The 23,531-nt window shown below is 34.6% G+C and overlaps 1 protein-coding gene across 1 annotated transcript in view; it reads left to right on the forward strand.

Moving 5' to 3' along the window:
* INTS7 (integrator complex subunit 7) overlaps positions 1 to 23,531 on the forward strand; it is a 91,613-nt gene that overhangs the window by 19,382 nt on the left and 48,700 nt on the right. Inside the window, exons 4-7 of the mRNA XM_004424887.3 lie at positions 722 to 859; positions 7,027 to 7,073; positions 10,314 to 10,513; positions 11,000 to 11,122. Coding sequence (XP_004424944.1) covers positions 722 to 859; positions 7,027 to 7,073; positions 10,314 to 10,513; positions 11,000 to 11,122 — 508 coding nt within the window. The remainder of the gene's footprint in view (positions 1 to 721; positions 860 to 7,026; positions 7,074 to 10,313; positions 10,514 to 10,999; positions 11,123 to 23,531) is intronic.

A 23,531-nucleotide genomic window follows, 5' to 3' on the forward strand; every position in this document is an offset into this window, starting at 1 on the left:
TACTTTGAGGAAGGTTGTCATTGTAGGAACTCTGTTTTGTTTATTGCAATGTTTTGCAGCCTTCCAAAATGCATGCCTTTCTGAAGAAAAGATTTTTCAAGCTTTACTTTCTGTAGTTTATATTACAAACAATAGATTTTTTCCTTTTCCAAATTTGTAATTTTATTATAAAGTAAACTAAACTCTACCTTCCTCACCCTTGCAGATTCTGATATGAGCCCCAGGGGGCGTCCTCTACCTCTGTTCTTGTGATGTTGAGGAGAGATTTGAAAATCATGGTACCAATATTTACTAATGTGGAAAAAAAGACTGAGAAGTCTGACTTTTTTTACTTTGAGAATCTGCTTAATAGCAAAATGTTAGACTCTTAATGCTTTGATAAAATGAATTTCTTTATACAACATTGGAGAATTGATATTTTGGTGCTTTAATAATTCAAAAGTTTCTTCTCTGGTCTCTAGTACCTGGGATGTACTTCAAGGTGATTTTTTAAAAATTTTGCTTGTGTTAGATAAGTTAGTTTTTCTGACATATTGAAGTATGGAAAAGTGTTTAGAATTTGAGTCACTGCTTGATTCCTAAAGTTGGTGCTTTATTAACCTGAGATTTATGTTATTACCTGTAGACTTTAGTTTTGGTAATCTAGCTTTGCTTTGCTTCTTCCTTTCTTCACCTTGGCTTATTATATTTCCATTCTTCTTGGGTTTCTCTATTTCTGTAGGATGTTGGGAAGTCTGGCCTCAATAATTCCCGAGAGGAAGAATGCTCATCATAGTATTCGTCAGAGTCTGGATTCACATGATAATGTAGAAGTTGAAGCTGCTGTTTTTGCTGCTGCAAACTTCTCTGCACAGTCAAAGTAAGCATAGACCTTTTAATAATTTGGTGTCCCAAGAAGAGATTTTTAAGGAATAATTAATTCATCAGTATATGTTAAACACTAAGGGATACAGAAAAATGTAAATGGCAGGGTGTATTTTCTAAGAGAGTTTACATCATGTTGGGGAAGCAAAACTTAAGTACATAAAACAGAAAAGTTAAGTACAAATGTTGGCATTAACTGTAAATGAAATAAAGAGTTTCCCGAAGGATGGAATCAGTGTAGTTTAGAATAGTTGGGGAAGGCCTCACTGGGGAGCAGAACAGCTTTGTCCACTGGAGAGTCTTCCCCAAACATATACAGCCCTAATACTGAATTGCTGCTTTCTTATTGTCTTCTCAAGTTTAGCTTTTTGGCGTTAGAGCCTTGCACGGTTTGACAGGACGGTAACTTGAGTTGAAACCAATTTTAACCTATTTGGGATGTCATATCCTACACTATTATCTTACAGAACAGTATTTTTTTTTTGGATGAAATGTTGACCATGGTTTTATTACTGAGTTTGACTTGCTTGATTACCATCTCTAAAAATATATTTTATCCCCTTTATTGACTGATATCAAAAGTAGCATTGCTTTCTGGAGGGCATTTTTTAAATATGTGCATCCCTTTGACCTAGAAAATCCACTTCTAAGAATTTATCTTAAGGAAACAGCAGCGTGTACTGGTATTTATTTGCAAGTATGCTAGTTGTAGTGTTATAATAAAAAAAATTAGTAGCAACCTAAATTCCAACCAATGTGCTTAGATAAATATGATCGTACAATGAAATACTATATCAGCTTTTAACAAAAATATTCTAGGAATATATTTGGAAACAGGTCACATAATAGCTTATATGATATTACAGATTTATTGAAAAAACAAATATTTGTATTTATGGAATAGAAAAAAGACCAGAAGGATATATATCAAAATGTTGTCTCTGAATGGTAAGAGATCATCTTATTTTTATTCTCTTTTTTATAAATTTCTGTATATCCTGCCAGGAGCAAGTTTTGGTTTTATAATGAGATGAATAATGTATTATTTTTTAAATAAAAAATAGCATTTCCATTAAGAGCCTCTGCTAAATTTAGATAAACCTTGAAATAGTTTATCACCACCTGTCTTTCTTCATATTTTAATTACATGCATATTCATCTCTTTAGCTGCTCTTATCAGACTTTCAGAATTCCAGGATTACTCATTGGAAAAGGAGAGTAGAGAATAGAAAGCATATAATTTTTAACTTGCTGCTCAAAGTTGGTAGATGTGGCAGTAATTAAAGAAGAGGAATATCTGAGTAAATACAATTCCTATTTGTGCTTTTAAAAATTGGCATTTTTTTCTTATTGAGAGTCATTGGTTGAGAGAACTTTTTAAAAATTACTTTTATTGGATAGGAGTTAAACTTAGTGAATGTTTATCATCTGATTACCACTGTCAAGGTATCAGTATTGTATAATCTGTCAGATTAAATATGTACTTCCAGTAGCTCCAAAAATAGTTTTCTAAATTTAGGTGGTAAATTTGTAATTTGATGATTAGATTTTATTTATGAGAATCATTTTTGGTTCAGTTTTTCTCTTATGTTGTTATCAGAAGCTAATTTTATCAGCTGTGGAATTTCTGATCTGTTTTAGAAAAGATTAAGACTAAGTAACATAGAAACAACGTGATTCTTCATTTATAAAATTCATAACCAATAAACATTTAAATTAACAGCCTATGTAGAAGCAGTTTTTAACATGCCAGGCCTCAATATGATATATTTGTCATTTGGGATATTTAAAAATACCAAATTAATGTAATAGGAAAGTCTGAGGAGCTATCTAAATGTATCAGTGTGAAATTAAAGAAATATATCTTTTTTGAGATTAGCATTTACCTCTTTCCCCATCAATGATGACCTGATTTGGGATCAAATATCTTAACCAATACTGATAGATTTTTGTCTTAATATCTCTATTTATCAATTTTAGATCTTAAACAAATTAGAGTAACTGGCCAAATAAGACCTTGTGAATTTATTTAATCCTCTTTCCCCGTCTGCTACCATAACCACATCTACCTTGTTTTAAAAAAGGTTAAAATTTTGTATTTTTAAAGAGCTAGTCCCTGGGTCACAAAGCAGGAGTTGCAAACCCAAATGTCTTCAGGGACAGGGAAGTATTGTCAATGAAAAAGGTGTCCTCTAGCGGCAATTGTGGTGAACTCACCATCTAAAAGGGGTATCTGCCCCTTAGCACCAGCCGATTGTGACAGTGCAGAAGTGTATGCCCAGTGTTGTCAGATCTGATTTTTTGTGGGGAGGAGGTGGGGAGTGGCTGGAAAATCAGATTATTCTGTTTAGTCTCACCATATGAGACTACATATTCTTAACATATATTCTTAATGTTGACATTTAGAGTTTTTAAAAATATTATTAGACAAAAAAAAAAAGAAAACTGCAGGCTTCTAATTTTCGGTTTATTGACCCTAAAAGCCTGTAACAGATTTTTAAATTTTGAGTTGTTATAAAAGTTGTTGTTTAGTTAATGAAGCAATATTTATTGAATATCCATCACATCCAGACACTATTCTAAGCACCAGGAATACAGGGTGGAAAAAATTAAGGCCCTATTGTTATGTAAACAGAAAATACTTTCAGATGCTTGTTAATGTTATGAAAAAACAAAGCAATTTTGTGATAAAAAAATAAGACAATTTTGTCATTGTGATAATGACCAAGTGAGCTGCTTTAGGTAGAGTGATCAGGGAAGGCCTCTCTGAAGAGGTGACATTTGAGCTGAAACAGTGATGAAGCAGCAGCAGCAGTCTAGAGGAAGATTATTCCAAGCAGAACGAGTAAGTACAAGAGTGCTCTGAAATGCAAACAAGTCATCTATATGGACCTGATATACCTCTTGCCTTAGAGCTGAAAGACATTTGTAACTTACTTTTTCCTATCGAATGTGAGGCTGATAGCTTAGAGCAGTATTTTCAAACTGTTTGGGGTCAGAATCCCTTTACACTCTTCAAGCATTATTGAGGTCTTCAAAGAGCTTTTTTGTTTATGTGGATTATATGTTATTTTACTATATTAGAAATTAAGATGGCTAAATATTTAAAATATTTATTTATTCATTTTTAAAATAACAAATCCCTAATACGTTAACATAAAAATATCTTTATGAAAGTAATTATTTTCCAAAACAATTTTGTGAGAAGAGCAGTATTGTTTTACATTTTTGCAAATGTCTTGAATGTCTGGCTAGATTCTCATATCTGTTTCTGTGCTCAGCATTTGTGTTGCAATATGTTATTTTGGTTAATGAAGAAAATCCAGCCTCACACAGCTATATAGTTGGAAAAGAGAGGAGTATTTTTAAAGGCTTAATAGGTAGTTAATGGGTATTTGTCTTTGATACTGTACCAAAACTAGACAAGCGGTGGTTTCTAAAAGGTTAATTGCAGTATGGACTCTCAAACCATATCACTGAACTTGTACTATGTTATATTGAAATTCATTGGAATCTCTTACCCATGTGTGGTTTTATAACTTATGTGTTGGTGTTTTGGAAAATATTGGTTCACTGTGTTCTTCAGGTCTTCCAAATGTTGACCCATTTCATTGTATAGTATCAAAGGATCACATTTGTTACTATCACCACCAGTCTCATCAAGAAAAGTCTTTAAAAATTAAGCTGCCAAGCTCATGATGACAGATACAAATTTTTGAAATTCTAATCTTTGCTTAGAAGCTCAGATTGGCAAAAAAATTTTCCCAGTTTTGGGAAGTTACAAGCTTACTTTATTCTTTTGAGAAAATGTCTGCCAAATAGCCAAATCTGAATAACCATGGAGTTTCATGAAAAAATGACTAGTTCATCTCATAACTCAGATGATTGTGTGGAACTTTTCCTGGAGACAACCACTGTGTACTTAATATGTGCTTTGCGTTTTGTCAGAGAATATTAAAAAGACAGTTACTCAAGGGTTGAAATTTAATATCATTAGTAATTTTCACTGTTCTATCAAGGGCGTTTGTAAGTGCAACTGGCTTTCTTTTTTTCTTTTTTAATGTGAGTGCACAGTGGTGAAGAATACAATGACTGCTAGTGCAGTTTGGTGACACTGCCTTGATTCTTGCTAAGGTGCCAGCAGTTCTACTCATCTTGGCTTTGGCACCAGAGGTGAAGATATCAACACCATTGTTCCAGGATAAACCAGGAGATGAAAAAAAACATTACTCACTTTGAAAATTTCAGCACAAATAGTGTTTGGTGCCAAGAAGTCGCATAAAAGAAGATGTTCTATGATTAGATGGTGCTGATACCAGACAATTACAGGCAAAAAAACACATCTAGCCATGTCTGTAGATTGGTTCATTTGTAAGGCAGAAATAAAGTCTGCAGATGAGCTATTAACTCAGTCTTCATGTTTGCAGCTAAATCTTTTATTTGATAAGTTACTCTAATGGTGAAAAGTGGCAGTGCCTTGATTTCTTTTACTGACTTTTCATTCAACAGATATTCGTCGTTGTCAGTGGCACAAGTCTCAACTGTTACATGCACTCCTTGAGGCAACGCATTGCGATAACTTATTATTATTTCTAGTTTAAAAAGCTGTAGTAAACAATTTTTTGCTTTTAAAGAGCACATCACATCTACATTTAAAATACTCAGTCTTTTTTTTTTTTTTAATTCTAATTTATTAGTCTCAAAGTGAAACTGCAGTTTAACTGGTACTGTAATACTTTTTGGAATGTTTTGTCTCTTAAGGCACAAGTTAAATTATTAATGCCTATAAAGCCAAACGATAGTTTTAGCCATATTTTTGTTTTTCTTATTTACAGTTTTACCATTTTCTTAAGAATAAATTCCTCCCTTCCATGAGTTAGAAAACTGTGATATGTCATCCTTTTCAGCATCTTTAAACCTACACGGTACAGCTGTGGGTTGAGAAAATGGATCTTCTAATCTCTTTTTCAAGCCAGTGATTCATTCTGAAGTATAAGAAAAATACTTTGCAAATAAACTTTATTTTGGAATAAAATAGTGTTAAATCCTAAAACAAAAGCAATTTTAGAAAAATCTTTCAAAATCTTATTACAAAGTATACTTCCTGATAGATTTCTGCATAAGTACAAGGAAAACCTCAGGATTTCAAAACATTGATGTATTGGATGATAATGAGGTTACAAAGGTTATAATAGATATAGTCAAAAATAGTAAGAGCACAGGAGAAGAAATGAGAACAAACTGTTAATCTCAGAAAACATTTATACACTAAACCTACTACCTTAGAAAATTCAAGAAAACACAAGAATACACAATCACATTTCCATTAGCTGTGAAGAGATCATATATCGTGTAGCCTCTGGAAGACTCCACTTGTGAGAGAATGAAATTAAAAATGGCAAATGATTTCTTAATGGCAGGAAATGTTTTATGTAGACATCCATTGAACTGCAGAGGGGAAGTATTTCATGTCTTATGTATCATTTATCATGGCTAAATGAAACAAGTTTGATCATATTATCTTTCCTTACGTGTTATATAATGTTTTATAACAAATATTCATGTTATTAATAACTTTTGCAGCAATTAGTGATATTTCTGTTGCAACAGAATCAAAAACAGCACCTTGGAAAATAGTTTACACGTATATAATATAAAAAAATGTGGGTAACTTGAAATAGTTTGGCTTTTAGTAAGATTCTACTCGTATTTCCTACTGCATTTCTACTGCTTCATACTTACTCTATTTTTCTAAAATTCAGAATATTCGCAATATATTTTATTGATTATGTAGTCAGTTGTGTGTTAAAAGCGTTTCTTAATTAAAAGTATATCATAAAATATTGTAGATGGAGATAGTGACCTTAAATCTTTCAGACAGTATCGCTCAGTGATGCCAGTTGCAACAGCACTTGTAAATCAGAGCACCTTTCCTTGAATACCCTGTGAGAACAGTGTTGGCATAAGCCCATTGCTGATTGGAGTTTGGACATTTGCGTTTCTTACACCACCCCCAGCACCTGACCGCTGGAATATTAGTTACGATTTGGAGTATTGCGTTTCTCCTGTGCTGATTGTGTTCTGTTTCTTTTAAGTCCTTAGAAAACTTAAGCAGATTTAATTTTTTGATTTTAAAGTTTTTGCTGTTCTCTCCTTCCACAGGGATTTTGCTGTAGGAATCTGTAACAAAATCAGTGAAATGATTCAAGGTATGTATGCTTCATTTAGTATTATGAAGTGACTTAATGGGATTTATATTAATAATAGCTGCTAACATTTATTAAGTACTTCCTATGTGCTGGTCACTATTCATTCATTTGTTCATTCAGATAATATTTACTAAGCATCTTGTAAATGCCAGAACTATTCTAGGTGTTTAGAGTACGGTAGAGAACAAAACAAAGTCCTTGCCCTTGTGTAACCTACGTTCTAGTGGCAGAACAAGGGGAATGACAATAGACAAATGAAAATATGACATATCAGGTGCTATGGAGGAAAAGTGAGATAAGAAGGATAGAGTCCTCAGAGTAGATGGCAGGGTGGAAGGGGGTACTTCTCTATTTTATATATGTTGCTCAAAGAAGGCGTCTGATGAAGTGATATTTGAGTGAGAAAGGCAGATACTTAGGGGAAGAACATTCTGATCTGGGGCTCTCTCTTCACTCTTCTAATGTCCCTCCAGTGTCTTCCAGTTGCAACTAAAATCAAATCCAAATTCCTTACCGTATCCTACAAAGCCCTAGTTTTCTAGTCTCCTCTTCCATGCTATGCTTCATGTTATTAACCCCATTTACCCTCATAATATTCATAAAAGGGAACTCTACGGCTACAGTATTGCACAACTGTAGAGAGCACTACTTTCTTTATATTTTTCTAAATGGTATTTCTTTAAATTGTGCAACTTGGCAGACTTGGCAGGTAATACTGTTATGTCTATTTTACAGAAAAAGAAATGGAGCCAGAATAGAATCACTTAATTGAAGACCAAGATACAGTGCTTGAGATTTGTCCTGTTCCCCTTCATTCCTTTGTCTTCTTTTCCCACCACCAGAAAAGGGCTATCCTACAGAAAGCTATCATTAGAAGGAAGCATCAGTCATTCACTGAGCAGGTTTTTATTGAATGCCCGCTGTATCAGACAAGATCTCAGCAGAAAACAGATGTCATACTTGAATTAAGATAATCCAAGGAGAGTTTAATGAAGGAGCCATTTATGAAGGTGTGGGCACGATAAGCTATAGGAGATAATGTAGTGCTGTACCCCTCTAGGGTGCAGGGGAATGAGTGGTACCAGAAACCTGGAGTCATGTCAAGAGGGCCACTTGGGAAAATTGACCTTCAGTGTGATGTGGCTTGATGTGACCCTACAGAGAGAGAGAACCAGGGAATGAATACTCTGACCTCATTCTTCTCCCTCCCATCTCCTACTGGGGCTCCCACTGGCTAAACCCAAACAGGGCAAATAGCAGGGGAGTTGATGTAAGCTATACAGGTGAGCCTCCTAGGATGCTGGAGTATTCTTTTATCAAGATGATGGGTATATTCATATGTAGAAATCCATTAATATGCGCACTTAAGATCCATTATTGTTCCTTACATTTAATCTATGAAAAAATTAAAGCAAAAGAACAGGAATTAGAAAGTTGAAAGAAAGAAGGAAAGAAAAGCACAAGGGTGGGAGTGGGGGCAAGGCAGAGAAAGATGGGAGCCCAGCATAGATAAGTGGCAGAGGAGTTTTAGGAATAAAGTATCCTTACATTTAATTTTAAACTGCTTGTGTTTTTGCGAAGTAAGATTTCTGAGTCTCCCTAAACCTTCGGTAAAGATATCTATAAACACAGACAAAGAATCCCTCTGACTACTTGGTTGAGAAGAGACTTGCAGAGAAGGGGGTAGGGGGATATGAGATAGGAGTCTTCCATGGGGAAAGGCCTAAGTAGGGAGAATACTTTTGCAATAATCCCGTCAAGAGGTGGTGGTGGAAATGGACCAGTGTGGTAGCAATGGAGTTGGAAAGACATAGTCAGATTTGGGTTATATTTTGAAGATAGAACCAAGAAGATTTGCTAATAAATTTGAATGTGGGTTTTGAGAAATAAAGGAATCAAGAAAGACTCCAAGGTCTGAGGAGCTGTAATGATAGAGTTGTCATATACTGAAATGGGAAAAATTTTGGAGGGCTAATTTCATGGTGAAGATCAGAAGTTCTCTTTGGGCCCTATTAAGTACAGAATGCTCTGAGATATCCCATTGGAGATAACCAGTAGGTAATGGGATATATGTAGCTGAAGTTGGGAGGGGTGGGAGGCAGTCTTCAGCGTATAGCTGATAGTGGAAGCCACGGGATTATAGCAGCTCGCTCAGGGAAAGTACATTGGGTGAGAAGAGAATTTGTTACCAACCCCAAGGAATAACAGAAATTAAGGTACAGATAAAAGAGGAGAATACAAAGAGGTTGAGAAGGAACAGCCAGAGAAAGGACAAAAAACAGGAAGAGTGTGAAAAAGCTGAAGCCATTGAGAGAGACTTTCAAAGACAGAATGGTCTGCAGTGTCAAATGTATTCGGTACCTTAAGGATTGAAATGATAATAACGTAAGCATGATATGACCCTGCAGACAGAAATCCCAGGGAGTAAATAGTCTGACCTCACTCTTCTCCCTCTCCATTTCCTGGGGGTCTCTGCTTTGACCAAACCCAAATGAAGGCCAGCTGGCAAGGGAGTTTGTTGATGTAAGCCACCGCTGGAAGTTGTAATGCTATCATATATTCACACTAACAGTTATTTCACAATGGGAAAACCACTGATCTTCGGAGTATAAATTAGCTTTTGGCATATATGCAGTACATTATGATTGACAATTTTTTGTTCTTTATCACTGCAAAGCCATGCTGTAGAAGAGAAGATTTTTTTTGCTTTTTAGCTCCAATGTTGAAGGAAAAGATGCATTGGAGTGAATCTTCATGGGATTCCAGCTGCAGTAAAGAAAGGCATGGCTACACAAAGTTTGGAGAACTTCAAAAGCACTCCACATACAGTCTTTTCACATCCTGATCTTGACTTAGTATTGAAGGAAATAATTAAAATTGCAGATATAATCAAATTGTAGCTATTGAGTGTATGTGTATATGTATATCTTTTTGGTATGCTGTGCGAAGACATAGGCAGCAAATACGACTTTGCTTTCTCTTTCACTTTAAGGGCATTTTCTACTATAAGCATGTAGTTTTATAATTACTGAAAAATTAATGTTATGATAAATACTTCTGGAAAAAAACTATTGAACTTATTGATTAGCTTTAGTATAAGTATCTTTAATGTTATGAGCATAGTGTTAGTATACTATTTGTTTTTAAATGGCCGTTTTGCTAATTGAATCATACCTTTTAAATGTGAAGTACTATAAAGGATGGTAATCAGAAGTCTCTAAGAATTCTTTCTGTATCTAGGTTTAGCCACACCAGTAGACTTGAAGCTGAAGTTGATCCCCATCCTACAGCACATGCACCATGATGCGATCCTGGCGTCCAGTGCTCGTCAGCTTTTACAACAGCTAGTCACGTCCTATCCTTCCACCAAAATGGTGATCGTTTCTTTGCACACTTTTACTCTGCTTGCAGCTTCATCTTTGGTTGATACACCTAAGCAGGTAATTTCAGTTTTCTTTAAACTGCCTTTTCTTCAGTAAACTTGCCTATTAGTTATATGCTAACAAATAAGTAAGTAATCCATGCGTTTTGATAATATTAAAGTCTCTTTCTCTGATAAAGATCAGTTTAATTTCCTTTTGCTTGCTTTTTCCTTCTCTATATTCATAGTACTGATTTTTGGGAGCCCTTGAGGAAAATGAGGTGGGGGTGAGGTACATGGCAGAGCATGGAGTTGGCAGTAAAGAAAAGAAAGAATCGAATGTTAAAGGCCAGGCCCTATGCTGGAACCTTACAAATTAAATGATAGTGTATTTTTATACACGAGGAGAAAGAGGTCCAAACATGGGCGCATAGCTGATGAATGACAGGGCTGTTATTTGAAACGAGCCCTGTCTCAAATCTAAAAGTTTCACTATACCACACTGCATCCCTAATGATAATTTCAGTGACAGGATTGTTCATGGAGTGACTTATTTCCTTTATAGATTCAGCTTCTATTGCAGTATTTGAAGAATGACCCCAGGAAAGCAGTAAAGAGACTTGCTATTCAAGATCTGAAATTACTTGCCAATAAAACACCACATACTTGGAGTAGGGAAAACATTCAGGTATGTAGAACTTTGAACATTAATATTTCGTATAGAAAAATAATATGATTGTAATAGAGTAGTTTTGCTGTACATTTTAATATCATCTTTGTCATCTTCTAAGTGTTTGAATATGAAAAATTTCTAAGAGCGTTGTCGATATTTGTGGCAGAAGTTATTTTATAAGTGGCAAAGTAAATACATAAAACTTCTATGGTTTAAGTTTGTTTTAGTGAATTACCCTTGTCTTTCAATATCTTGTTAATTTTCCCATAGCAGCACTAAGGATAATTGAAAAGCCCAGTTAAATTAGTTATTTTATTTCTGTCTCCTTTACTCAATTTAGGGAGAACAATTTTGATGCTATGATTTATTAGGGAGAAGGTGCTGGATGGGGTAACTTGACAAAGTATATTTCTCCTTTTCATGGAGAGGGAAAGACGTTTTTAAGTTTTCTTTTGTAAATGCAAGAGTAGATCTCGTCTGTCTCTAGACTTTTACTGTGACATCTTTTATAGCATTTCTGAGGTTAAATTAATATTTTATATTTATTTTTTCTCAAAATGGAACCCTATTTGTTTACCCATTACTGATAACAGATGTACCATTTTCCAAAAAAATGCTGTTTAAAGTGAAGTGGCAGATTATTAGAATTCAACCTTTGTTTTCATGGATTTTTTTTATCTCTCAGTATCGTCATAGCTACAGTATAACAAAAACCTTTGAATTTCAGATTATGGAAAGTAGGCTGCTTTGTTAGTTTTTTGTTTGTTTGCAATTTTTAAACATTTCAATGTGTTATGACTGTTTAGTCACAAATACCCCAAGAGATAAGGGTAATTCTTACTATTTGCATTTAGCAGGTGAGCAAATTAGGGTTCAGAGAGACTTAATATGCTTAAGAGAGCTTCTTGAGAGGACTTAATTAAGAATTTAATTAAGAGAGCTCTGTCCTCTAGTGCTTTTTCTACTAAACAGTATTGTCTTTCCAAGAAGAGAATGTGCTTAGTCACTTTAGGGAACCAAACCCAGTGAGAGCACTGTATTATTTCTTCTCATTTTTTTCCTTCGTGTGAGATAGATCACACATACGGAAAAGTATGTAAAAAGGAAATTTAATAGTTTAAATAATAATTGTAAGTGAAAATCCATGTAGCCACCATCTAGCTAGAAATGGAACACTGTAGGATCACAGAATCCTGCCTCCTTCCCTCGTGCAGTCCTTCTTGATCAGAACCTTAACACCTATCCAAAGGAAACGACTATTGATTTTTGTGATAATCATTTCTGTGTTCTTTATAGTTTTACCATCTATATATGGCTGCCTAAAAAATATTGTTTAGTTTTATTTGTTTTTACTTCTTTTGCTCGACATTCTACTGGCAAGAGTCATCCATGTGGTTGCATATTTTTTCCCTTTAATTGCTATGTAGTATTCCATTATATGGATGGACCACAGTTTATTTGCTCTTGATGGGTTATTTCCAGCATGGGGCTCTTGCAAACAATGCTGCCATGAGCATTCTTCTATGTGTCTCCTGGTGCACGTGTGCAAGAATTTCTTTAGAGTGTATACCTAAGAGTGAAATTGCTGACTTACAGAATATGTATATCTTCAACTTTACCAGATAATGTCAATTTGTTTTCCAAAATGATTGAAGCGATTTACATTCCTAACAGCAGTGTAGAGGAGTGTCCATTGATCCACATCCTTGTCAACACATGGAACTATCAGACTTTTGCATTTTTACCAGTTTAGAAGTTGTAGTTTTTTGTTTTTTGTGGGGTTTTTTTGATGAGGAACATTGGCCCTGAGCTAACATCCATCGCCAATCTTCCTCTTTTTGCTTGAAGAAGATTTTCCCTGAGCTAACATCTGTGCCAGTCTTCCTCCACTTTTTTGTATATGGGACACCGCCGCAGCATGGCTTGATGAGCAGTGTGTAGGTCCATGCCCGGGATCTGCCCAGGAACCCCGGGCTGCCAAAACAGAGCACGGGAACTTAACCACTATGCCACTGGGCCAGCCCCTAGAAGTTGTAGTTTTAATTTGTAATTTCTTGATTACCAAAGAAGTTGAACATCTTTTTTTGTTTGTTTGTTTTGTTTTTTGGTGAGGAGGACTAACCCTGAGCTAACATCCGATGCCAATCCTCCCCTCTTTTTTTGAGGAAAATTGGCCCTGAGCTAACATCCATGCCCATCTTCCTCTACTTTATATGGGACACCGCCACAGCATGGTGTAACAAGCGAGGCATCAGTGCGCTCCCGGGATCCGAACCTGCAAACCCCGGGCTGCTGAAGCGGAGCGCGCACACTTAACCGCTAACGCCACTGGGCCAGCCCCTGAATATCTTTTTTTTTAATTTTAATTCTTTCTTTCTTTCTTTCTCTTTTTTTTTTTGAGGGAGGTTGGCCCTGTGCTAACATCTGTTTCCAATCTTCCTCTTTTTTCTTTTTTCTCCCCAAAGCCCCAGTACATAGTTGTGTATCATAGTTGTAGAGTTGTAGCTGTTCTATATGGGACGCCACCTCAGCATGGCTTCATGAGTGGTAAGTAGGTCCGTGCCCAGGATCTGAACCGGTGAACAGTGGGCCACCAAAACAGAACGCACAAACTTAACCGCTGTGCCCGGGCCAGCCCTGGACATCTTTTTAATATGTTTATTAACCATTTCGATTTCCTCTTTTGTGACATGACTATTCAAGTCTCTTGCTTATTTTTCTGTTGATTTGTAGTCATTCTTTATATATTCTGGGTACCCGTACTTTATTGGTCTTTGGCAATTTTGAATACATTTCAGAAGCAGCTGGTAAAGTTCCACTTAAAAAAAAAGTTGATAATTTGATTGGGATTGCATTTAGTAGAAAGATCAATTTGTAAGAAATTGATGTCTTTGCAATGTTAAGTCTTCTAATGCATGAATATGTTATATATTTCCATTTATTTAGTTCTCTTTAATGTATCTTTTGCGTAAGTCTATTTTGTCTGATATTAATATAGCTACTTAGCTTTCTCCTAGATGTATTTACATGGCAGATTGTTTGCCTTCTTTTTACTTCCAGTCTTTATGTTTCAGATATGTCTTATGTTAATTCTGCTACTAAGATCTTAGAGCACATTTTAACTCCATTTACATCTCTCTAAACTATTATATATTGTTGTAATGTGTCTTAATTCTATCTTTTCTTATCAAACAGTTCTGTTATTGTTTTATAAACTCAGTGATCATTTGGATCTTCCACTGCCTTTGCTCTTCTTTTTTTTTTTTTTAAAGATTTTATTTATTTATTTTTCCCCCAAAGCCCCAGTACATAGTTGTCTATCATAGCTGCACATCCTTCTAGTTGCTGTATGTGGGACGCGGCCTCAGCATGGCTGGAGGAGTGGTGCCTCGGTGCGCACCCGGGATCCGAACCCGGGCCGCCGGCAGCGGAGCGCACGCACTTAACCGCTAAGCCACGGGGCCGGCCCCACCTTTGCTCTTCTTGAATCTCAAACTTTCTCTCTGGAATACTTTTCCTTCTGCCTTTGGAAAGTCCTTTAGTGAGGGTCTGTATGGTGAATTCTCCCAATATTTGTTTGCCTGAAAATGTCTTCATTTTACCCTCAGTGTTGAAAGATACTTTCTCTAGGAATAGAATGCCAAGGCATTGAGGATACCATTCTGCTGTCTACTGATTTCCATTATTACTGCTGAGGAGTAGCAGTACTCTTTGAAGGAATTTTTTTTTTCCTGCTTTTAAATTTTTCTCTTTAATTTGGTCATCTGCATTTTCACTATGAAATGTCTGGTTGTGGATTTCTTCTGTTTAAACTATCTAGATTATTGATTTTTTTGAATCATAAGATTGGTGTCTTTCAGTAGTTCTGGAAAAGTGTCAGCCATAATTCCTTCAGATATTGCCAGTCTCGCTCACCTTTCCTTCTGGATCTCCAATTAAATATATGTTAGCCCTTCCATTAATCCTCTATGTTCCTTATCTTTTTATTTTCCATCTCTTTATCTCTTTGTGCTGTGTTCTGAATGATTTCTCCTGATATATGTTTTAATTCAATAGTTATCTCTCCAGCTTATCTAAGTCTTTTCAGATCTGTCTCTGCTGTCTATTTCTATTTGTTCTCTAATGTTGTACCCTTTTCCTTGTGTACTTGGCTGTTTTTTACCTTGAAGTACTCATTTTCCTTGGAAAAGTACGTGTGGGAATTCTTTATGGCCCAGAATGGTCTACACAGAAATCAAAATATAATGATGTACACTTGAAATTTATGTAATATAAACTAATGTTACCTCAATAAAAAAATTAAAAAGCCCAGAATGACAGTGCATTCCTCTGGAGAAGATTTGCATTTGCTTCTGTTAGGTAGAGGGGTCAGATAGTGATATGTGCTGTGGGAAAAAATCAAGTCAGGTGAGAGGATTAGTGAGTGTGGGAGATGGAGGTTGCAATTTTAAATAGGGTGGTCAGGGGAGCCCTCATTAAGAAGTTGACATTTGAGCAGGGCCTGATGGAGGGAATGCCAGCTTCATGGGCCCCTGAAGGAAGAGTGTTACCAGCAGAGAGAACAGCAGGAAAGGCCCTGCGGTGAGAGCATTCATGATTGTGAGGTCAACGTGACTGTAAATAAGGGGAGGTGAGTAGGAGATACTGTTAGACAGATGGTTGGATGGGAGGAGCAGGTCATTTAGAGCCTTTGAGTCCTTTGTAAGTAAGGACTTCTGTTTTTTATTCTGCGTGACGTGAATTGCCATTGGAAGATTTCGAGCAGAGAATATTATCTTTTTTTTTTTAATTGAAATATATTTGACATATAACATTGTATAAATTTAAAGTGTACAACATGTTAATTTGATACATTTATATATTGTAATATGATTGCCATTGTAGTGCTAATTAGCACTTGTATCACGTTATGTAATTATTGTTTCTTTTTACTGGTTGGAATAATCACATTCTAGTCTCTTAGCAAGTTTGATGATTATAATACAATATTGTTGTCTATGTTCACTATACTGTGCATTAGATCTCTAGGACTTATTTACTACTCGCTGCAAGTTTGTATCCTTAAACAATATCTGTCTTATCTCCCCACCCCCACCTCCAAGTCAGACAGAGAAAAACAAATACTATATGATATCACTTATATGTGGAATCTGAAAAGACCAAACTGCTAAAAACAGAGAGTAAAATGGTGGTTACCAGGGGATGGAGGGTGAGGGGTCGGGGGCAGAGGGCATTACTTGACTTGAGTTTTAAAAGACTCTCTCTGGTTTAGCTATATTGAGACTAGATTGTAGGGGCGCAAGGGCAGAAGCAGGGAGAACGTTTAGGAGGCGGTTATAAATAATCCAGTTAAAAAATACTAGGTTCCTGAACCAGGGGGGTCCTGGGGGTAGCAGTGAGAAGTGGTAATATTCTGGATGTATTTTAAAGGCAAAGCTGATGGATTTACTGGCAGATTATATATAGAGTATAAAAGAAAGGATGACTTGAAGGTTTTTGTCTTCAACAAATTTACTTGGAATGGGTAAGATCCTGGGAGGCTTATTTCTTGAAGGGAAGATCAGCAGTTCAGTTCTGAGTGTATAAAGTTTACAGTGTCATACATCCAAATGGAGATGCCAAGGACATATGAGTCTGGAGTTTAGTGAACACATCTAGCTGAAGTTGTAAATATGAGAGTCATGCGTTTATAGATGGTATTTAAAGCCATGAGACTGGATGAGTCATCTAGGGAGAGAGTATAAATAGAGGAGATTTAGGGATTGATGAAATGAGAAAGAACCAGCAAAAAAAAAAGAAAAGAACTTGTGAAAAGTGTTTTGTGATTGTTTTTATTTTGATTTTTGTAGTTAATTAGGAAACATAATCACAAGGTGTGGGTGAGAATGGAGGATGCAAAGCAAGATTTGAAGAAACAAAGAAATGCAAATAAACTAGGGAAATAGAGGACTGCCAGGTAGTTAAGATATTTGAGTGAAGCGATATATATGGTGTCTGGCATATACATAAAAATGCTTTTTGAAGAATAGCTCTAAAAAACTATATTAAAGGTAAGATTATTCTATAGTTTTCCTTCTTGTACGCTTTGACAGATTTTATAGTTGGGATTATGCTGTCTTAATAAAATGAATTGAGAGCTTTCTCTTTCTATGCTCTGGAATAGTTAAGAGCTATGACATAGAAATTTTCTGTCTCCTGAAGGTATAGCTTAAAAAGTGCCATAAGTCCATCTGAACCTGGAACTTTTTCCAGGGATAGTGTTTTGAGAATATTTCCAATTACTTACATTGTTATTCCCCTATCAAAGTTTTCTACCTCTTCTTGAATCAGTTTTGATAATTCGTTTTCCATTTAATACATTTCTCAGATTCGTTAGTATCAATATGAAGAACACTTTATAATTTTTAGTGTCTTTGTATTTGAAGTTTTATTTTTATTTTATTCTCATTATTGTGTTTGTGTTTATATCCCCCTTTTCTGGACTAGACTTGCCAGAAGCATGGCTTTCTTATCTTTTTCAAGAGTTTGGTATATTTATTTTTATTCTTCTTGTTTAATGATGAGAGCACTTAAGGCTATCAGTTTTCCTCTTAGTGCAGATTGGCCATATTCCATAAATTATATCTTCTAGTGTTCTCATTGCTATTAATTTGAAATGCATTTTTTAAAAAGTCAGATTTATTGTGGTATAATTTATTTACAGAAACCTTTCTAGGTATACAGTTGGATGAGTTTTGACAAATGTATATAGTCGTGTAACAACCACCACAATTGAGATATAGAACATTTTCATCACCCCAGAAAGTTCCTTCAAGCCCACCTGTAGTCATTCCTTCTCCCACCCCCTGACAGCCACCAATCTGATTTCTGTCCCTATAATTTTGTCTTTCCAGAATATAAATGGAATCATACAGTATGTAGCCTTTTAGGTATGGCTTCTTTTACTTAGCCAATGCTTTTGATGTTCATACATGTTGTTGCATGAAGCAGTAGTTCACTGCTTTTTATTGCTGAGTACTATCCCAATGTGTGGACACACCACAGTTTGTTTATCCATTCACAAGTTGTTGGACATTTGGATTTCCATTTTTGTTTTTGGCTCTTATAAATAAGACTGCTATTGTACAGGTCTTTGTTGGACATTTCTTGGGTAAATACCTAGGAGTGGAATTGCTGGGTTATGTGGTAAATGTATGTTTAGCTTTGTAAGAACCTGCCAAACTGTTTTCCATAATGGCTGTACTATTTTACATACCCACCAGCAATGTATGAGAGTTCTGGTTATGTAACCTTGCTAGCACTTTTCATTGTATGGTTTTGTAAGTTTACGTATTTTAATAGGTTTGTAGTAGTATCTCATCATGGTTTTAGTTTGCATTTCCCTAATGACTAATGATGTTGAGCATCTTATAGACTTGTTATTCATATCTCTTCTTTGGTGAAGTGCCTATTCTAGTCTTTTATGCATTTTTTTAGATTATCTTGTTATTGAGTTTTTATTATATATTCTGAATCAAATACTTTATCAGATGTGTATTTTGCAAATATTTCCTGTCAGTATTTGCCTTTAATACAGTGTCTTTTGAAGAGCAGAATTTTTTTATTTTGATGAAATCCAGTTTATCAATTTTTTCTTTTTTGGGTTGTGTTTTCTGTGTTTTATCTAGGAAATCTTTGCTTAACTCAAGGTCACAAAGATTTTCTCTTATGTTTTCTTCTGGAAGTTTTAGAGTTTTTAAGTTTTATGTTTAGCTCTGTGTGATTGATTTTGAGTTGACTGTTATATATGGTACAAGGTAGGGATCAAGGTGCATTTGGATGGCCAGATGTTCCAGCACCATTTGTTGAAAAGATTATCCTTTCTCCATGGAATTACTGTAGCATCTTTGTTGAAAATCAGTTGACCTTATCTATATACGTCTTTTTCTGGATTCTGTTCTGTTCTGTTCCTTTGGTCTGTGTGCCTATCCTTAAGTCAGTAGTACACTGTCTTGATTACTGTAGCTTTATGATAAGTCTTGGAATCAGGTTGTGTGACTCCTCTAGCTTTGTATTTCTTTTTCAAAATTATTTTGGATGTTCTAGCTCCTTTGCTTTTCCACATAAAATTTAGAATCAATTTGTCAAATTCTGCAAAAAAGCCCACTAGGATTCTGATTGGTATTTGTATCTGTAGATCAATTTGGAAAGAATTGACATCTTAATAGTATTGTTTTCTGATCCATGAATTTGGTGTATATCTCCATTTATTTAGACCTTCCTCAATTTCTCATCAGCAGTTTTTAGTTTTCGGCACTATACGAATCTTCCACATATTCTATAGATTCGTTCCTAAGTGTTTCATGGTTTTAGTGGTATTCTAAAGTTTGGGTTTTTTTTTAAATTTCCATGAGAGCAATTTTGATTTCCTCTTTGACACTGGAATTAGTTTAAATGTTTTCTTTTTTTGTCTTTATTCTTATTCTTTTTTTCCAGTTTTATTGAGATATAATTGACATAACATCAGTGTATAAGTTTAAGGTGTACAGCATAATAGTTTGACTTACATATGTTATGAAATGATTACTCCAATAAGTTTAGTTAGCATCCATCATCTCATATAGATACAATGAAAAGAAAAAACAAAGAAAGAAAAAAAAGTTTTTTCTTATGATGAGAACTCATAGGATTTACTCTCTTAACAACTTTCGTATATATCATGCAGCAGTATTACCTATAGTCATCATGTTGTACATTACATCCCTGTAGTTATTTATCTTATAACTAGAAGTTTCTATTTTTGAAGTGATTAGCTTTTTATATTTGTTGATGGAATTTTTGTTGTTGCTAACCTTTTGTTATTAAAGTTTCTTTGTGGCCCAGTATAGGATCCTTTTTGTAAATAGTTCATAGAATTTGAGAAGAAAGTATATTTTCTATATAATATTATTTCTATATAATATATTCTGAATAATTACATAGAAAATATTTCTGTATAATATAATTTTATATATAACATACAGCTATATGTTATATGTAATATGTTATATACAATATATAGATAAGCATATACTATATATTATGCATATATATATGTATTATATATTATAATGTAATTCAATATAAAGCTATATAGAATCTACTTTATTAATGATATTACTCAAGTATACTATATCTTAAGTTAATTTTTTCTCTTGATCTGTGAGGTTTTGATAACTCATTAGCTTCTCATGCCAATTTATATCTAACCATTTTAACTTAAAAATCTTGATGCTATCTTGTTCCACAGACAGAACTTTCATTAATGTAAAAGAATTCTCTCTCTTTTTTAAAGCTTTTTGCCTCAAATTCTTTATGTATTGTTAGTATTGCCACTTGTTTATTTTTCTTTGCATGTATCTATCAGATGTTTGCCAATTTTATGCTTGACCTTTCTCTGTCGTTTAGGTTTGATTCTTATAAAGAGCATATAGTTAGATTTATGTCTTTAGACTTAATCTGAATCTTTTTTAATAGTGTAACATAACTTATTTACATTTATTGATACAACTGAGGTTTTTTACTTACTTCTTCCATCTTCTCTTCTGCTGTTTATAATGCATTCTTTTTGTTTCCTTTGTTGCGTTACTTTCCTGTTATTTTGATCATTTTCTTTGTTCCTTTATTCTCTAGTGAATTAAAAGATTTTAACATGCTAATTAAATGTTATTTTTACTTTCCCTATCTATATTCAATATATATTAATATAAGAACTTGTGTATCTCTGTTAAGAATGGAAAGTATGGTGGTTGAAATGTTGTAAATTTTAGCAGGCTTAAATTCTCTTTTCTAGTCCCCTTCATTCCCCTCCCCCTACACATCTTATTAAAATAATCTGGAATTTAATTTCCAGTCATCTTTTTATACTATGCAATTTCTTGTTCATAATAAATTTTTTCATATTTGCATTGAACTTTACAACCACATTAACAGTTACTTAAACATTAACTATTTTGTAGATTTTACAGCTTACTAATATTTATTATACCACATCATCCCCTGAATTTTTTATTCTGATTTATCTTCCCTGTGGCTGTTTTGTTTGGTTATGTTTAATTGAAAATATGTATTTTTTAATATTTGTCTCTCCCACAAAGAATTTTTTCCCCTGTGCCTGAAACCTGAGTATATTGATTTTAATTAAATGAATGTATTGATTATCATTTTTCAAAGCCTAGATATATTTTTGAAAATATTGAAATAGAGCAGAGAAAAACAGTTCTAATGATTTAACCTTTACAAGTTAATACTTTGTTGATTTCAAATTTGAATTTTACTCTCAATTACCAAGAATAATTATTTTTTTCCTAGGGCTTCCTCTCTCCCTCTTTTCTTTCTTTCTTCTTTCTTTCCTTCCTTCCTCTCAGTCAATCTTATCACTGCTGATTGATTTTTGAGTTTTGGTATTTCGAGTACAAATTGTGTCCATTCCATTGCTACTTTTACTGGTGTGTTGGTAGGTATTATAATTTGTATAAATGCTTTCATTCTGAATGTTTCAAAAACCTGAAGAAAGGAAGGGCCTAAATCAAGGCCCAAGTATAGTGTATTATTATTAAAGTAATCAAAAACAGAATTAATTTCATAGGAACAAATATATTTTTTCAGGTATATTTTTCTTTGGGTGTTTTTTATGCCTTGCTAAATATCCATTTTACTTGGTGCTGATCTGTGTTAATGTTTATACTATTCTGATGATATAGTCTTATCTGAAGAGGTTGATTTATGTAACCTCTCTGTTACAAAGCAAAAGATTATTTGTTATGGATATTCTCAGACATAATTTTATTTTTGGCTTTATCTCTCCTGAGAGTTCTGATTTGTACCTTACCTGATACTAGAAGGAATGACAAGTTAAGCCTGAGAATTCGTTCTTTTAATAATCTTTTTCTTTGCAGTTAGTACAATAGAGATGAACGTTTAGAGGTGTTATATCTCTGACAGAGTACTTTTAAACAGAACATCTTTCTTTACTTTAAAGATCATAAACTTTTTTCCTTGCTTTTCCAGAACACATCCCTGGTGGCCAGTCCCATTCTAGGTTAGAGGAGAAGCCCCTATTTAGGAACTGACCCAGAAAACAGTAATTCAGGACAGAGTCTTGGTTGAGCAGTGAGTTAAACCAGCATAGAGATAGAAATTCAGACCAAACAGTCAGTGCAGAAGATAGTGGCGGTGAGTGAGAAAGGGAGCCCCATTTGAAGTGTCAGATTTCTCCTTTTTGTTGATATCAAAAATGGTTCTGGTAAGAACAATTTTGTAATAGGTAATGTCCTTGAAACAGAAACTTGAACCAGATTTCATCATTGAAATATGATTGATGTGCCATCTCTGGGGAACTTCATGATGTGCTCTGTTAAGCTTACTAATTTGAATTAATGAACCTTTAAATCAGTATGTATTTACTGAGAGCATTTTAGGTACCCAGTACTGTGCTAAGTGACGGAAATTAGAAGATAACATTGTAAATAACTTTATCATAAGATTTTCTAACATTTTGTTTAGTTTTTCAAATGGTAAAATTCTTCTTCCTTCTTCAAAATTATTAATATCATTATCTTATATAAAATGTCTCAACTTTCCTTCTCGATTATTCCAAAAGGTTAAATGTCTCTTATACACAGAGCACTTTATAGGGCATAATTTTGAATACATATAAATATGGGACATAGTCCCTGACCTGTGGAGCTATTTGGTTGAGGATTTTATTCCTAACTATAAGCTAATTAACAGTATAAAGCAGGACAGTTTAGGGCCGGCCCTGTGGCTTGGTGGTTAAGTGCGCACGCTGCGATGCTGGGGGCCCGGGTTCGGATCCCGGGTGCGCATCGAGGCACCACTTCTCTGTCCATCCTGGGGCCGAGTCCCACATACAGCAACTAGAAGGGTGTGCAGCTATGACATACAACTATCTACTGGGGCTTTGGGGGCAAAAAATAAAATAAATAAAGTCTTAAAAAAAAAATAAATAAAGCAGGACAGTTTAGGCAATAAAAAGTAGATAAATGGAAATGGCCTGAGTATGTGAATGAATAAATAAAAATTATGGTATTACCCAGTCACAGTTACTTTTTAAAAAATGCTTTCTTTTGAACTTCAAAAGCAACCTCTACATCTGCGTTTATTTCTTCATCCCCTACTTTTTGTTTAACACACTTGCATTTAGATCTGTTTCTCTGTCACTTTGCTTAGGCATTTAAAAGGTCACTAGTGTTCTTAATGCTAAATCCAGAGGCTTCTTCTGCCTTTATCATCTTTTCTTTTTTTTTCTTTTTTGGGGCAGGAAGATCGTTCCTGAGCTAACATCTGTTGCCAGTCCTCCTCTTTTTGCTTGAGAAAGATTGGCCCTGAGCTAACATCTGTGCCAATCTTGCCTTATAATTTTTTTTATTTTTGTATGTGGGTC

This window comes from Ceratotherium simum, chromosome 2 (assembly GCF_057802395.1).
Source record: "Ceratotherium simum simum isolate JZ-2026a chromosome 2, ASM5780239v1, whole genome shotgun sequence".
Taxonomy (NCBI): domain Eukaryota; kingdom Metazoa; phylum Chordata; class Mammalia; order Perissodactyla; family Rhinocerotidae; genus Ceratotherium; species Ceratotherium simum.